The following is a 17,128-nucleotide window of genomic DNA, read 5'->3' as shown; positions in this document are numbered from 1 at the left end:
TCACAAATGTTTATTGTACAGAGATATTTATGCTGATGTGACATTTTACCTTTTGATTTTTCAAATGCTCTAACATAAATATTTACTCATAAACTTACCCACAATAAAGTCCTCCAATGTGCCAAAGCACCATCCATTTACCCATAATCGTGTTGCAGATGACAGTGTAGCAGTTAAGTCTAGGTCTTGTTCAGAGATGAGCTATGTGGCTTTTGACATTAACGACAGAGATAATGAAGACAGCTGTGTAGAAAGGGGTGACAAGCAAGCTGTCCCAGGAAAGTCCTGCCTACAGTGCTGGCCTTGCCCAAAGTCTCTGTGACCTGAGATTTGCAGAGAAATCCCACCCCTGCCTAAATGTTGAGTGGCTCTCTTTCTCTAAGACATTTATGCAAATAATATGGTTTACTTTGAATATATGATTCGCTTCTGGGGGCCCTGGAAGTTTTGTGCATGCCAGGTACATGGTGCCTATGTGGGCAGACTCCAGTAAATCACGGAGAAAAGGTGCCTAATGACGCATAGGGCTTCTCGGTCATCAAGACTTGCTGCGGGAAGAATCAGCAGGTCCCACGTGACAACTGGAAGTCACTTAGACATCTGTGCTTCATCCCCTACAGCGTCTGCCCCCACACTCTTTACCTCGGAAGAACAAACGTATAATGGGATCATGTGCCACATGCTAGGCTCTGACTTGGACTTTTGACTTTATAGTATTACCACGACACCTGTAGTCACATATACTTCTTAATATGCTTCTCTGTGTGTGTGTGTGTGTGTGTGCGTGCATGTGTGTGTGTGTGTGTGTGTGTGAGAGAGAGAGAGAGAGAGAGAGAGAATCAGAGAGACAGAGAGAGAAAGAGAGAGAGTTAGAGAGACAGGGAGAGAGCAGACAGAGAGGAGGAGGCAGAGAAAAGGGGCAGAGAGAGGCAGAGAGAGAGAGTCAGAGAGACAGAGAGACAGACAGAGACAGACAGAGAGAGAGAGAGAGAGAGAGAGAGAGAGAGAGAGAGAGAGAGAGAGAGAGAGAGAGAGAGAGAGAGAGAGAGAGAGAGAGAGAGAGAGAGGAGAGAGAGAGAGAGAGAGAGAGAGGGAGAGAGAGAGAGAGAGAGAGAGAGAGAGAGAGAGAGAGAGAGAGGGGGAGAGAGAGAGAGAGAGAGAGGGGGGGACAGACAGGCACAGAGAAACAGACAGGCAGGCAGGCACACAGACAGACAGACAGACAGACGGACAGACAGACAAAGAATCGGCATCTTGCTATGCAGCCGAAGCTGACCTTAAACTCAGTCCTGCTACCAGTCCTGGGTTTAGTTTTGACATTTTAAAAAATGAGTTCCCTCTCTGCTGTTCATATTTCTCTTGAATCCCTGAGTTGATGGGACCCTAGTCACACACTGCTGTATATCCAATCCCTGCCTCTCTGTCTCTCTATCTCTGTCTCTCTCTCTGTCTCTCTCTGTCTCTGTCTCTGTCTCTCTCTCTCTCTCTCTCTCTCTCTCTCTCTCACACACACACACACACACACACACACACATAACTATAGAACAATCTAATAAAATCAGACATTAACCCTTTCCTAGAAGTTGGTTTCACAAGTAAGGCTACAGGAACTGAAGACTTACATGAGGATCAGCATACTCACGGGATGCTTGAGTGTGCAGAGCTCATATAAGACGCAGCCAAGAGACCAAATATCCCTGGAGAGGAGAAAGGTTTTACAAGGCCAGGAAATGGTGACAACTGTTGGTAGACGTTTTTCCGTCTTACATAGCTTTATGTGGGTACAGCTTCATTTAATTACATCGGTAACTTTGCTGGCTCATTGGTTGACAGGTGCTTTCAAATGGATTATCAATTCTAAGATCGGAAGTAAACAAACGTTACTGCAGCATGATAGATAAGTATTCATTTCATGTGCCCAAAGAAGACGTGTGTATGATGGCATTGGAGGGATCGGAGGAGATCAAAAGAGAGGAAGTGGTTGATTTAGGAAGATAAAGTCTATATCAAAACTCTTGATAGAGAGTTACATTAAGTGATAACACAGTCTCGATGAACTTTGAAAACCATGCTTGCCGTACAGGGCTTGAATTTGGCTCTCTGCATACTTACTAAAAGCTTATGAGCTGGAGCGATGACTCAGAGGTTAAGAACACTGGCTGTTCTTTCAGAAGTTCTGAGTTCAATTCCCAACAACCACATGGTGGCTCACAGCCATCTATAATGAGCGCTGGTGCCCCCTTCTGGCAAGCAGGTATACGTGTGGGCAGAATATTATATACATAATAAATAAATCTTTTTATTATTTATTTATTTTACGTATATGAGTATCCTGTCTTCAGACACAGTAGAAGAGATGGTTTAATCCCTATTTCTTGTTTATCCTTCTTTTTTTTTTCTTTTTTTTTTTTTTAAGATTTATCTATGTATTCTATATGAGCACATTGCAGCTGTCTTCAGATGCACCAGAAGAGGGCATCGGATCTCATTACCAATTCACACTGTACAGCGTTCACACTGTAGTTCCCTCAACAAATAGGATACTTACAACTAAAGAACTCAGTGTTTGGGGTTGGGGATTTGGCTCAGAGGTAGAGTGCTTGCCTAGCAAGCACAAGGCCCTGGGTTCGGTCCCCAGCTCGAAAAAAAAAAAAAAAAAAAAAACCAAAAACAAAAAACTCAGTGTTCTCTCTGGTTCTCTGGTCTCTGTCGGGAGCAGTCTTCAGGGTGAAAGCATCCACGGGGTAGAAAGCAATGGTGGACATACACAGCACTCTGTCTACCTTCCCACTCAGCCCAGAGAAGGCTCTGCCATGCCTCTGGACCTCACTCCCAGGAAGGCCTTGGCTTTCCTCCACGGGCCTGAGGCTCTCGAACTGCGATTCTTAACCTGTGCACCACCATCCCTTTGACAAAACCGCCATCTCCATAAACGTACATTATGATTAGAACAGTAGCAAGATTACACGTATGAAGTAGCAACGGACATTATTTTACGGTTGGGATCCTCACAACAGGAGGAGCTGTACTGAAGGTTGTAGCATCAGGAAGGTTGAGAACTACGGCTCTAGGGTCTTTGACATGGCGGGCGGCTCAGGTGAACACACACATTCACACCAGGCATGGACCACGCTCAATCAACAGAAGACTGTTCCTCCCGCTCCAGCATTCCTTCCTGGCCTATAGTTTTTTTTGTATGTTTGTTTTGTTTTGTTTTGTTTTTTCTGTATGGCTGAAGCCTCGTAAGCTTTTCCTCCAGTCCATGTTAAGATGTCTGTCTGGGCAATCATGTTGGTGAGACTCGGGTGGGTGTATCTTTCCTAAGGGACACAATCTTAATTGTGTGTCTCTTGTGTCTGTGTACATATGTCCAGGTGAATGCAAGTTCCCATGGAGACCAGAAGTGTCAGATCCCCTGGAGCTGTACGTGGCTGTGAGACACGCGAGCTGCAAAGAGCAAGAGCAGGACGTGCGCTCTGACCACTGATCCATCCCTCCAGCCCTGTGACGTTACTCTTTGTCTTTTTTTTTTTTTTTTTTTTTGGTTTCTTTTCATGAAGAGGAATTTGCCTCGTCTTAAGTAAGTCCAAAAGCTTCGGGGAATATTATTAGTCACAGTTCGTCACTGGGATTCACACGAAGAAAAAGAAAATGCACCAGGACCGGGAGAAAAGAGGTTAGAACATCGGTCTCTACGATTCAGTGTCATCCACTAGATTTGAGCGACATTCCCCAACCAAGAGCAACTCACGTTTTGTTGTTGTACGGCCTGTTCTGACAGATCTCTGGCGACAGGTAGTAAGGTGTCCCAGCACATGTGTGAGCAAGTTCCATGGAGCTAGGAAATTAGAGTGAATAAGAAATGTTTCATTAGTGAGAAAGGCTGGAGACACGATATTGCGAGGAAAATTGTAAATATGAACAACAAGATTGTATTCACATAAATATTAGAAGAAAGTGAGACATTTCACACGAACAACAGACTAACAAAGACAACAGGTTTTTTTTTTTAATGATTTATTTATTATGTATGTGAGTGCACTGTCACTGTCTTCAGACACACCAGAAGAGGGCCTCAGATCCCATTACAGATGGCTGTGAGCCACCATGTGGTTGCTGGGAATTGAACCCAGGACCTCTGGAAGAGCAGTCAGTGCTCTTAACCCCTGAGACATCTCTCCAGCCCGACAATAGGTTTTTAACCTTACAATTCAAGCCCTAATCATGTCTGATGATGCACACCTTTAGTCCCAACACTTGGGAGGCAGAGGCAGGCGGATCTCTGTGAGCCAAAAGCCAGACCTGTCTCTTTAGTGAGTTAGTTCCAGAACAGCCAGGGATACGTAGAGAGGTCCTTGTCCCAAAAACAAAGCAAAAGCAACTCCTAAAGTTAATGTGTACATACATATGTAAGCACACATATACATATGGAGAGAGAGAGACAGAGACAAAGGTACACACACACACACACACAGGCAGACAGACAGACAGAGATGGTGACCCATGAACCGATGCTTCTAGTACTGGGGAAGTAGAGGCAAGGATAGGAAATTCGAGGCCAGCCTCAGTTACACAAGTTAAAAGATAGCCTGGGTTACAGGAGACCCTATTGTACAAGTATACACAGGCTGGAAAAGTGGTTAAAAGTCCTGGTTCTCACAGAGGACCCAGGTTCAGTTCTCGCATCAAGCCTCACAATCATCTCTAACTCCAGTCCTAGAGGATCCAGTGCCCTCTTTTAACCTCCACAGGCACCAGACACGTATGTGGCATACATACATGCATGTAAGCAAAGCAGAATATTCACACAGATTAAATAAATGGACCTAAAACACATTAAAATCTGTACAGATGTAAACAAATATACCCATACATTTTTTTAATGTAAACACATCCTATGGCTAGGTATGTGAGGGAATGGTAGAGCAATTGCCCTGAGTCTCAGCACTGCAAAGTAGTAATAAGAATACCAATGATGGGGTTGGGGATTTAGTTCAGTGGTACAGCGCTTGCCTAGCAAGCGCAAGGCCCTGGGTTCGGTCCCCAGCTCTGAAAAATAGAAAAGGAAAAAAAAAGAATATCAATGATAATAGTAGTAGTAAGATATATATATATATATATGTATATAGACTTAAAGAGTCCACAAGGAACAGAACTGTGATTAATAAATCTCTTAGATATCACAAGATTTCTGTTTCTCTAGCTATCAGTAAAATGCAGTTCTGTGTTCTAAAATTTGGAAAATACAAAAATGAATCAGGCTGGGGGCAGCTCAGCAGTAGACTACTTATTACCATATGTAAGGCCTTGGTATTAAACCCCAGCACCATCAAGGAAAAAATTTAAATGAATAAAAAAATTAAGTCGCCCAGACTCTGAGTATCCCAAAAACCCATTGCTAAGCTCAGACACAACCCTACCACCACCACCACGTGCTTCCACACATGTTTTGTATGGCTGTCACCATGAGGTTTCTGTAATTCAGAATTCCACTCTGCCTACATCACTTAGCAAAGCATTTCCTTGTGATCCAAAAACCAAGTGAGTTTTTTTTTTTGTGCAGTCTATTATGTTCAGAAATGTGGTTTTGCTAGGCTTTAGAACATCCCTACCATTTCGTTAGTCACAACTTATCCTGATAATATGTTCATCATTTATTTATTTATTTGTGCATGTGTGTGCACACATATATGCATGTGTGAGAGGGTGACCACACAGGCCGGAAAGAGAAGCCCATATACCCTGTAGCTGGAGCTTCAGGAGGTTGTGAGACGTCAGAACTGGGTGCTGGGAATTAAACTCAAGTTCTCTGCAAAAGGACCAAGTACTCTTAACCTCGGATTCATTTCTCAAACCCAAACCTGAATGACTTCATGTATTCACAGTCACCTGAAATTGTGGTAACAACGAAAGTTTTACTGTCTTAAATCATGATGCCACAAAACGAACACCTTGTCAACTTGGAATAGAAAGAAAACTGGGACTTCACAAGTACTCACTTATTCAGTGTTCTCGCTGTTCCAAAGTCCCCGAGCTTTGCAACCATTCCATTCTTGCTAAGGAAAATATTCTAGGAGTGAAGAAAACTTGTATTAAAAAAGAAGAGTAAGAGTGACGGTGTCTGAGGGCAGCTGTACGAGCTCTTACCTGAGATTTTATGTCCCTGTGTAATACCTTCCTGTCATGAATGTGCTTCAGTCCTAGAGAAATCTGTACAAACCAACACAGGATCTGCAGAGGGGAACAGAAGAAATCCATTGAACAGTCCGCTGGTCACTGACACAGCCTTGTGATCACACACACACACACACACACACACACACACACACACACCACACTCACACATAACATACACACACATGCACATACACACACAACACACACACACACACACACAACACACACACACAACACACACACATACACACACAACACACACAACACACACACATGCACATACACACACACACACACCCACACACATACACACACACACACATACACACACATACACACACCCACACACACACACATGCACACACACATGCACATACACACACAACACACACACACACACACACACACACACACACACACACACACGAGGAATAATGATAGAAATGGAGCTAGTGGCTATACCAAACTTTCCATTTTATACCCAGAATGTTAAGTCCATGTTATATCCCATTTATATCCCAAAGGAGACATCATTGTCATCAAAGTGAAATATTTATGTAGAAAGAGAACAATAAAATCTAGGAAGAGATGGCTCTCTCTCTCTCTCTCTCTCTCTCTCTCTCTCATTTTATTTTGCCGTCCTGGATTTACATCTCGGCTTCTAATGCACAGAAATCTGCCTGTACCATTATAACCAGCTGTGGTTTTCTTTGTTAGTCAGTTGATTGGGTTTTTTTGTTTTGTTTTTGTTTTTGTTTTGTTTTGTTTTTTGTTTAACATGGGGTTTCTTAATACAAGCACAATTCTTATCCACTTTCCCTGTAGTCGCTGCTTACACTGGTGCCTCTGGGTTTGTCTTTAAGTGGACAGAAGGTACCCAGAACAGACACTAGGGAGGAAATAGAAAATAATAATAAACTCTAGTGGGCTTGTTGGAAATTGTACAATAATGTCTATTTACATGTCTAGTAGGGAAAGTACCAACTATTTAAGTTCTAGAGGTCACCTTGGAGTTGGCTATGTAGCTGAGCTGGTAGAGCACCCACTTCTATACACCGGGCCTTGTAGTCTAGACCTAGAACCAACCAAGCAAACAGCTCGGTTTTTTGTTGTTGTTGTTTTTTTTTTTTTTTTTTTGGTCCTGGGGCTGTCAAGTTTATTTCTCAGTATTTATTTACTTAGGTGCTTGTTTGCTTATTCATTATTTATTTAGTTTTCTAAGACAAGGTCTTTCGGTACAGCCCTCGCTGGCCTTATGTTTGCCATGTAGCACAGGCTAGCCTAGAACTTATGGCAGCTGTAAATTTAACCCCCCCACGGACATTAGTTTTACCTGGTCTTCGCTGAATAACACTCCCCGCTGTCTCTGTATCCTTTCCATGAGGTCCCCTCCGTCACAGTATTCCATGACAATAAACAGCCTGCCGTTCTCTGCAGGGAAACAACTCCAGTTGGTGCTGAGAGTTCTCAGACATCACCAATGATTTGCCTTTCAAAATCTAGGCATGAAAACCACAACAGAAAAACTCAGTGCACAGCAGTGCGGGTGGCCCTAAGATGGACTGGGTTCCCATCCCTCCGTACCCTTACATTTCCTTCTGGCTTGTTTTGCCTCATTGACCTTTGATAAAGGCTACTTCTGTGTAGCCCAGGAAGTTAATGTCAGCTGTCAGTCCGACGGGATCTAGAATCACTTGGGAGACAAACCTTCTTCGAGAATTTCTAAACTGGATTAGTTAAAGAGAGAGGGACCCAACCTCAATATAGATGGCAACATTCCAAGGGGTGGAATCCTGAATGGAACGAGAGAGCTGAGCACAGAGAGATTGTTTGAAGCTGTTAAATAAGCAACATTTGTTTCTGAAGCAACTGAAAAGAAGCTTAACAGTGGGGAGGTTTTTGTTTATTTTGAAGTCTAGAACTCTTGGTTTAGAACATGCTTAGCACCTAAGAGTTATTATTTACTGATAGAATTCATTTTGCCTTAGGAAAATATCACTGAATTCTCCTTATTTTCCTTAACCTGCTTCGAATTCATAAAACCTCATCTCTCATACTAGACAGTTAATTTTGAGTAAATTATCCTGGTGGATCTGACGTGATCCTATGACTTATGTCAATCTGAGTCTGGAGGTCAGAGACAGAAGTGGTTATAGATTTCCAGCTCCATTTCCTGGCCATGTGGCCAAGTACAGAGGTTTACCTCTCCTAATAGACAGTGGCCCCTGACTAACAGCCAGAAGGAAAATGGAAACAGACACCAGACCATGGTTCTTACAGCGGGAGATGAGCTGTTGTAGGTCCAGCAAAGCCTGTATTTATAGGCTCTCATAGTTCAGTGCCTCCAGGCTCTGAGGCTCTTGGCTAAGCCTGTGTTTTAAGTACCAACAAAATTGCCAAGCAGTGTACAAGGGCAAAGAAGGTTGTTTATATTTCGAGTGGTCTTAGCTGTGTAACTGTATCCATTGTAAAATGTATCTTCCAAATTCCACCTTACATGGAATAAACCTGTATTCCAGTCTGATCCGGTCCATTCACTCATCCTGCAACTGCTTATTGAACATCTGCTACATGTAGAGGACCAAAGTGTATATAAAGGTCCCTAAACTCATTAAATTGATATGTGTGTGTGTGTGTGTGTGTGTGTGTGTGTGTGTGTGTATGTATGAGTGGCACTATTAGGAGGTGTGGCCCTGTTGGAGTAGGTGTGTCATTGTGGGTGTTGGCTATAAGACCCTTATCCTAGCTGCCTGGAAGCCAGTATTCTGCTATCAACCTTGAGATGATGTAGAGCTCTCAACTCTGCCTGCCCCAGGCCTGCCTAGACCCCACCTTGATGATAATGGACTGAACCTCTAAGCCAGTAAGCCAGCCCCAATTAAATGTCCTTTCTAAGACTTGCCTTGGACATGGTGTCTGCTCATAGCAGTAGAACCCTAACTAAAACAGTGTGTGTGTGTGTGTGTGTGTGTGTGTGTGTGTGTGTGTGTTGTGTGTTGCTAGAGATCAAACCCAAGACCTCGTACATGCTACACCACTGAGCTGTATTCTCAACTCCTAAGTTTCCTGTCTGAAGAAAAAATTCAATAAATTTGTAATAATGTCTATTCATAAGGAGACACTCGCATTAGTAGTAAAGTGCCCCGGGGAGTTAGTGAAGGCACAGGACTTGGAAAAGTCGAAGGGTGAGAATTCAAAGGACTTCCACAATCACTCGAAGGGCGAGGAAGAGAAAGATCGGAATAGTGGACAGAAGTGTGGGGCACCTTTACTCCCTGACCGCCTTTAAATATTATTCAGAGTTCAGGGTGGAATTGAACTACACAGCAAACTGAGACCAGCCTGGGATATGGAAGACCTCATCCAAAAAGACAAACCTCACCAGGTAGGAAGCAGAGACAATTTAACCAGACAGGAAAACGAATGCACTTAAAATATTTAATAAATACACAACTCTTGGGAACACGCCATTCCTAAAGATTTTTAGTTTCTTGGGATATCTTAATGATAGAAAGGTCTAACCTTGGAATGAGCTGAAGAAGGTTACGATGTTGGGATGCTTCATCTTAGCCAGAAGAATCACTTCGTTCTTTGAAGCTTCTTTTTCCTGGAAGGGCATCAGAGTTATGTTGAGAGACCGCATGTTTTGGACAGGTGACTTGCTGACAGAGGTAAGTCCTCCTCACTCCCATCTGAAATCCCCCAAGAGGCCGCTGGCTTTAATGTCACTTTTAAAACTTACCTCTTGAAGGCAGGGCCACTATGGAATGAGCACAGTGCCTCATATCTAACCATTAGTTTGCCAGTGATGATTATAGTTGAGAAAATTAACAATCCTGGGGAGATGTCATCGTACTGAAAGTGTGAAACTGGTCACACTTGATGCATGACTGTATTCCCAGTTACCCAGAGACAGATCGTCCTGGGAAACACAGTGAGGTCCATTTCAAAAAGTAAACGCAAATTATAAATAAATTAGCAGCTAGATTTTTAATCATTACCTAAGCATCTGTGCCTGACTTTATCCTCTAGCATAAGGGAATTCTTCCTTAAAAATGACATTCCCAGAGCAATCACTGCTGAGGAGAAAACAGTCCTTTGCTACAAAAGCAAAACTCCATAGTCTGAATTTCTCCGTTTTAAGAAATAAGATGTTCATGACTGTAAAGCTGGCACGTAGTAGTCTGAGGCAGGAGGATTCCGAATCTAAGGATGTCCCGGTTGGTCTTACAAAACAAAAACCAAAGCTGGTTTCTTGAGGCTGGCAAGAAGCTTGACAGTAAAGGCCCTTGCTGCCAAACACAGTGACCTAAGTTCACTCCCTGGACCCCACACGGTGGAAGGGAGAACTGATGCCCGAAAGTTCTCCTCTGAGCTCCACATGTGTGCCGTATCACACATGCACGCGTGTCCACACAACAAGTAAAGGAATACATGTGAAAGAAAACAATCTCATGATTTAATTTTAGTTTCATAATTTATTATTCTATTTGTCATCCAATAATAATACTTTTAATTATTTTGGTGCCTATGTACATTCTCCATTCTTTTTCTCTCCTCTCCTCCTCTCCCTCTCCCTCTCCCTCTCCCTCTCCTCTCCTCTCCTCTCCCTCTCCCTTTCCCTCTCCCTCTGAAAAGGGTATGCCCCTCTATGTAACTCAGGCTGGCCTGGCCAGGAACTGACCGTTCTCTTGCCTTAGCCTCCAGAGTGCTGGATTACCTTCCTCCTTTCTCCCTAACAGCCTCCTCTTGTGTGTGTGTGTGTGTGTGTGTGTGTGTGTGTGTGTGTGTAGCCTTTTACATGTTAAATACATACTCCACCACTGAAACAGCTCAGTTCAGTCAGTATTTTCTTAATTGGCATTCGCAATCCTACTTCTAAGATCCAGTATCACATGACTTATTCTAAATAACATGATCAGAATATGAACTTCAGATTTCAAAATGCCTTTTAAATATGGCTACTCTTAAAAATGTAGCTACCAGGGTGGTAGAGACAGACAGAGAAGAGAGGGGGATGGAAGAGAGAGAGACAGGCAGAGAGGAGTATCTTAGGGTTTTACTGCTGTAAACAGACATCATGACCAAAGCAACTCTTATAAAGACACTTAACTGGGGCTGGCTTACAGACTCAGAGATTCAGCCCATTATCATCAAGGCGGGAACATGGCAGCATCCAGGCAGGCATGGTGCAGGAGGAGTTGACAGTCCTACATCTTCATCTGAAGGCTGCTAGAAGACTGGCTTCCAGGCAGCTAGGACAAGGGTCTCAAAGCCCATGGCCACAGTGACACACCTACTCCAGCAAGGCCTCACCTCCTAATAGTGCCACTCTCTGGGTCAAGCATATTCAAACCATCACAGAAAGAAAATGAGAACATGAAGTTAGGTTGGTAAGAGGACGAGAAGGATCTGGGAGGAGTTGGGGGAGAGGAAATAGGATCAAAATGTTTATCATGATAAAGGAAAGAACTTGCTTCAACCTGGGGTCTAATGTACTATAGGCAAGTGGTCTACCATTGAGATACACCCCAGTATTCTTTTTGTTTTGTGTTTTTTATTTTCTAGAGGTTTATTTATGTATTTTTGTACTGATAAGTATTGCGTGTACATCTATACACCAGCAGAGGGCGTCAGATCCCATTACAGATGGTTGTGAACCACCATGTGGTTGCTGGGAATTGAACTCAGGACCTCTGGAAGAGCAGCCACTGAGCCATAGCTCCAGCCCTTGCTTGCTATTTGTGAGGTAAGGCCTCAGCAGGTGGTGTAGGCTGGCCTTGAACCTTCCTGTGGCCAAGCAGGGCAGGCCTTGAATGTGCTATGCTCCTCCTTGCTCAGTCTCTGGGGTAGCTGGGTAGGATGAGTAGGTGTATGCCATTGGGAAGTGTTATGTTTAATAAAGTCAGTGTAGCTCCCTTTCCCTTTATACCTTACAGGGACAGTCTGGGGCCATGGCTGGGGCACTGTTTAAATGACTATATGGATGCTGGGGCAGAGAGCGCTAGCTAAGGAGGGACCCAGGTGACCCAGTACACTCACAGCTAATTTAAAAAGGGAAGGATCAAGAATCTAGCAGGTAATGTTTGGAGTTCAATCCCTGGAAACTTACCTCCCTCTATCTCTACATGTATGCTGTGTGTGTGTGTGTGTGTGTGTGTGTGTGTGTGTGTGTGTGTGTGTGTGTGTGTGTGTGTTATGTGTGTATATGCATACACACACCCTGGATTTTTTTTTCCTTATTTGAGAGAGGATCTCTCTTTATAGCTCTGGCTATCCTGGTACTCACCATGCAGTCCAGGCTGGCCTTGAACTCACACAGACCTGCTTGCCTCTGCCTCTGGAATGCTGAGATTAAAGGTGGGCAACACTATGCTCAGTCTAAATAAATAGGTTGTGTTGTTTTTTTTTTTTAAGAGAAAGAGAATGGTAACTGGGCATGATAGTGCACACCCGTAACCTCAACCATAGGGAAGCAGAGACAGGAGGATTCTATGTCTGAGACTAGCATGTTATATACCTAATCTAGGCTCTGCCGCAAATACAAGGAAGGAAGGAAGGAAGGAAGGAAGGAAGGAAAGAGGGAAGGAAGGAAAAGTAGAAGGGTAAGAGGGAGGAGGGAGAGGGGAAGAGAAGGAAAAAGAAGGGAAGAGAAAGAGGAAAGGAGGGAGGAAGAAACCTAGAAAGAGAGGAAAGCCCGGTTCGGTCTGCTATGCCTGTAGGTTTCACATCATTTGTCCAGCATGAAGACAAGTCCTTTGTTCAATGGGGGAGGGGGGGAAGGAAACCAAGAAAACGAGTGCAATACATGTCCTGGCATGGGTGTCAGGGGGATGATAGAAGACAGTGTCAACTGAACCTTAAAGCTCACGATTGTGAAAAAGGCACTTGCTTCCATGCTATATTAAAACTACAGGGGCCGCCCACCTGCTCAGAGGAGAAGGGGGTGGGGCTTGTGGGAGGGGGTGACCAGGAGGCGGGCAGTGAGCAGGGTGTAAAGCGAATAAGTAAAAAATAAATAAATAAACACAGAAAAATGTGGGGGCTGGAGGGACGACTCTATGCTCCCTGCTCGTGCAGAAGGCCTGGGTTCAGTTCTTAGCACCCAGTCAGGCGACTCAGAACTGCCTGTAAATCAAGTTCAGGGGCTTCCAATGCCCTCTGACCTCTGCAGGTGCTTGCACTCACATGGTACCCATAAGCTCACGCATGCGCGCACACATACACATCATACATAAATAAATTTTAAAGCTAGATGTACCGCTTAAAATTATCTAAAATTCAAACTTGGTAACCTTACCTTCGTCAAGCTGATCTCCTTGATGACACAGTGACGGCTTTCTGATTTATCTTTAGCCAAGTACACCTTCCCAAACGTGCCTTCCCCGATGATCTTGATCAGGTCAAATTTATCCATGGCTTCAGGAGTCAGAGCTCCCTAAGATGAAGAATAACTCTTTACTGTGCATGACAAGTCGCCAGCAGAAGACCCACGACAAGCAAACGAGCTGTTAAAACCTTGCACCCAGCTTTTCAGACACACTCAAGAAACCTCCTCCTGGCCACAGGTAAACGCTGTGGAAAGGAGTTTAGTTCAGTAGATTCGAAGATCACGCCAGATCACTCTCAGCTTTGTGACCTTAGACAATTCACCGCTCACAAAGCCTTTCTTCTCCAGCTTCTGAGATGGAAAATTACGTGTGTTTGAAGGAAAGGCACCTTGTCCCCGGTGGTTGGTTTTCTAAGAAGCTGGAAGTCTGAGGGTGAGGCAAGCATATCAAGTCTCAGTGGGACATGCTGCCCTCTACATGGAGGCCTGGGAATCAATTCTCTTGATGTTTTGGGTTCTAGAGAAGCAGGGGCATTGCGGTATTTAAGATGTAGTTAGGTACATGCCATTCAAAAGTCGCTGGTCCCGGGGTTGGGGATTTAGCTCAGCGGAAGAGCGCTTGCCTAGTGAGCGCAAGGCCCTGGGTTCGGTCCCCAGCTCCGAAAAAAAGAAAAAAGAAAAAAAAAGAAAAAAAAAAAAAGTCGTTGGTCCCACACAACAAGGAATCACCGGAAAGTCTCTCCGTACACACTTAGGTAAAGGAAAACTTAATTCGTTTCTTAATCTTAAATCTGCTTCTAGAACCAAACTATCGCATTTATCTAAGTGGGATTAACTAGTACTGGATTTCCTAGGAATGTAAACCAAGGCTTAATTCTCCTATGAATTGTGCCTCAGTTTGAAAAACACCCCGTCTACGGGCTGTAGGGCTGCAGTCAGTGGGAGATCCGGAATTCTAGCAGCCGTAGTCAGGTGACTGTCCTGTCCTGGCAACCGGCTCAGATGTTTACAGGTGGAAATACACACTCTGTTGTGGGTTGCTTTCCTCCCGTTTCCATTTTATTTTATTTTATTTTATTTTATTTTATTTTATTTTATTTTATTTTGCTGTACTGGGAAGCGAACCCAGGACCCCATGCATGCTGGGTAAGCATTCTACCACTGAGCTTTACACCTAATCCTTTCCCGGGACTGTTATCGAGACGGAAACGAGTCTAAGGTGTTCAGGTAGGCCTTGAGTTTATCATCCTCCTGCCTCAGGCACAGTGCAGACTTCTAAAACTTGGGTGGTCGACTGGGCAGGTTGTTTTCGTGTAATTTCAAGTTGGGTACTTCTAGGTTGTCAGCGGAGGTGACGGCCAGCAAGTGGGCGGGGAGGTGGGGTGCGACACCAGAGTTCAGGACTTTGTAGCTTTTGCGTTGCCATGGAAACCTACGCAGTCCACTGAGCGGGCTTCCTAGTTGCTGCCCTGTCTACTCCTGCCTGGATTCCTATTTCTCTCCCAGCAGCTTCGAGAGGCCCGCGACAGCTCCTGAAAATCAAACACATTGGGCTCAGCTTACCTGCTTTATGCAGCGAGCATGGAAGTGTCCAAAAAGATCCGGTCTCCAGCAGCTAAGCTTCCCCGATGCAGGGGCAGAGCCAACCCGGGGGACAAGAGGGAGAAGTGGGCGGAGAGCTGGGCGGGGGCAGAGGAGAACCTTAGTGCTCTTCACGCTCCCGTGCTACATCAGAAGTCAGTCAGAGGAGGAAAACGAAAGACTGAGTTGGAACTCAGAGAAGGGCAAGCGCACTTTTATTGGTCAGAGAGTTGGCAACCTGTAGCTTGGTGTCAGAGAGTGGAGGAGAAGGCGGTGCAAGTTCCGAGAATTGGTTTTGTAGTGGAGAGTAGGGAGAGGGGAGAAATTACTTCGAGGGCAAACTTTCCCGAAAACCGCGGAGTGGAAGGTATGTCAGATTCTTGTTGCAGCCTTCGGATTCCAGGGGGGGTGGCCATTTTCCAGAATTCTATGAGCGGTAGATTTTTAATTAATCCTCAGACCTGTTTTCTGCTTGGCCTTTTGCGCACGGAGTTGGGGGAGTTTCCTAGGGTACCCAGCATACTAAGCAGTGTTCAGCTGTGACATACCCCAGGGGGGAAGTATGTTTCTCATGTAAGGTCTTAAATACTGCTGAGAGATGTATGTAAGAAAGGAACCTGGGCCCACTCACAACACCGGGTGCTGCCCAGGGGTCTGCAAACACAGTCTTCTTGACCTAGTGGGAAATACACACCTTTCAGGGTGGTCAATACTCAAACAAGCAAGGCAGCCATATTCAGTGGAATCTAAGACCTGTGACCATTTCTTATCCTCCCATTTTTCATGCCCCTCCCCCCAAAAAGCTCACTTCTCTAAAAATGTACATTATCCCCCCCCTTTTTTTTCTCCTTTATTTACATTCTATTTCCTGGGACAGAATTTTATAACATTGTAATCCTCTTTATGTTTGAAATTCTTACTGATCGCCATGTTCCAAAAGAAGCATGTAAGTGGAAATTAGCATTTCCTGACCACGGCATTTGCTTTGTTTTCTTGTAGTACACAACTGATTGAAATAAAATTTTAAAATCAAATTATCTTGGAAATCCATTCCTTAAAAATCTAACGGACTCCACATGGATAAATGTGGACTTGTTAGCGTAGATGAGGTCCACCGTTTTTTGTTTTTGTTTTTTTTTTTTTTGGGGGGGGGGAGCTCTTTTTTTCGGAGCTGGGGACCGAACCGGTCCACCCGCTTTTTACAGGGTTTCTGTACCTACCCCTGGTGAGCTTGGAACTCAAGAGAGGTAGGTCCAGATGCCTGCCTCTGCCTCCCCACTGAGACTAAGATGTGTGTGCTCCTCCCAATCCCTTCTTTTTTAAAAGCTATGAGGGCTGGCAAATCTCACCCAAATAAGCAAACACAAGGAAGTTTGGTTTAAAGTAGAAATCACCTGATTTTTCAAGAGGATTTATAATCCAGCTCACTGTCAGGGGTAAGATACAGATGATTTCGAGTTTGCTTTGCTTTGTCTGATGGGTTGTAACGATCTGTATCCATCGATCGGAGCAGACAGGGGTGTGGAGGACGGCATGTGTGGAAACAGTGTGCTGGAAGCACTATTGTAGACGTCTGCTTTCTGGAGCACGGAACATCATCAGGAGAGTGGAGCTAACGTTTAAGGGACTGACCTAGGAAGGGTGAAGCGGACAATGGAAGCCACAGGCAAGCTCTGCACTCTAGATGCTAATTTGCTCCTCACAGCCTTGAGGACACTGCTCGGGATGTGTACTCTGAGCGACTAGAGCAGATGGTTGCAAGCTTGTTCCTCACCCTCAGGGAAAGCAGACATAAAGAAAGAGCAGAAGGCGGAATTACTCAATGACTTCTGTATGAGGCCGTTCTTGACTTAATACATACAGATGGGGATGCCAGAACATGGATATGTAAACAGGGCCCAGATATCCCGGGAGCAACTCTGGCAATAACACTCAACACCCAGACACTGGCTTTTAACCCAGTGAGAGGAACTATGGCTTCTAACCCAGTGAGAGGAACTATGGCTTCTGTGGGGTGTGGGGATGGGGGTTTATTCTAGT

General features: G+C 44.5%; 1 protein-coding gene across 1 annotated transcript in view; it reads right to left on the bottom strand.

The window, feature by feature from the left end:
- Window positions 1–13,609, bottom strand: part of Nek5 (NIMA related kinase 5) — a 43,458-nt gene extending 29,849 nt beyond the window's left edge. The window contains exons 1-7 of the mRNA XM_032918870.1: window positions 13,478–13,609; window positions 9,700–9,784; window positions 7,511–7,608; window positions 6,148–6,231; window positions 6,000–6,070; window positions 3,752–3,838; window positions 1,643–1,697 (exon numbers count right to left, since the gene is read on the bottom strand). Coding sequence (XP_032774761.1) covers window positions 1,643–1,697; window positions 3,752–3,838; window positions 6,000–6,070; window positions 6,148–6,231; window positions 7,511–7,608; window positions 9,700–9,784; window positions 13,478–13,594 — 597 coding nt within the window. The 5' untranslated portion in view covers window positions 13,595–13,609. The remainder of the gene's footprint in view (window positions 1–1,642; window positions 1,698–3,751; window positions 3,839–5,999; window positions 6,071–6,147; window positions 6,232–7,510; window positions 7,609–9,699; window positions 9,785–13,477) is intronic.
- Between the last annotated feature and the right edge of the window lie 3,519 nt (window positions 13,610–17,128).

The sequence above is a fragment of the Rattus rattus genome, chromosome 13 (genome assembly GCF_011064425.1).
Source record: "Rattus rattus isolate New Zealand chromosome 13, Rrattus_CSIRO_v1, whole genome shotgun sequence".
NCBI classification, from domain to species: Eukaryota; Metazoa; Chordata; class Mammalia; order Rodentia; family Muridae; genus Rattus; species Rattus rattus.
The sequence above is the reverse complement of the archived record's forward strand: the minus strand, read 5'-3'. Positions and strand labels throughout refer to the sequence as shown.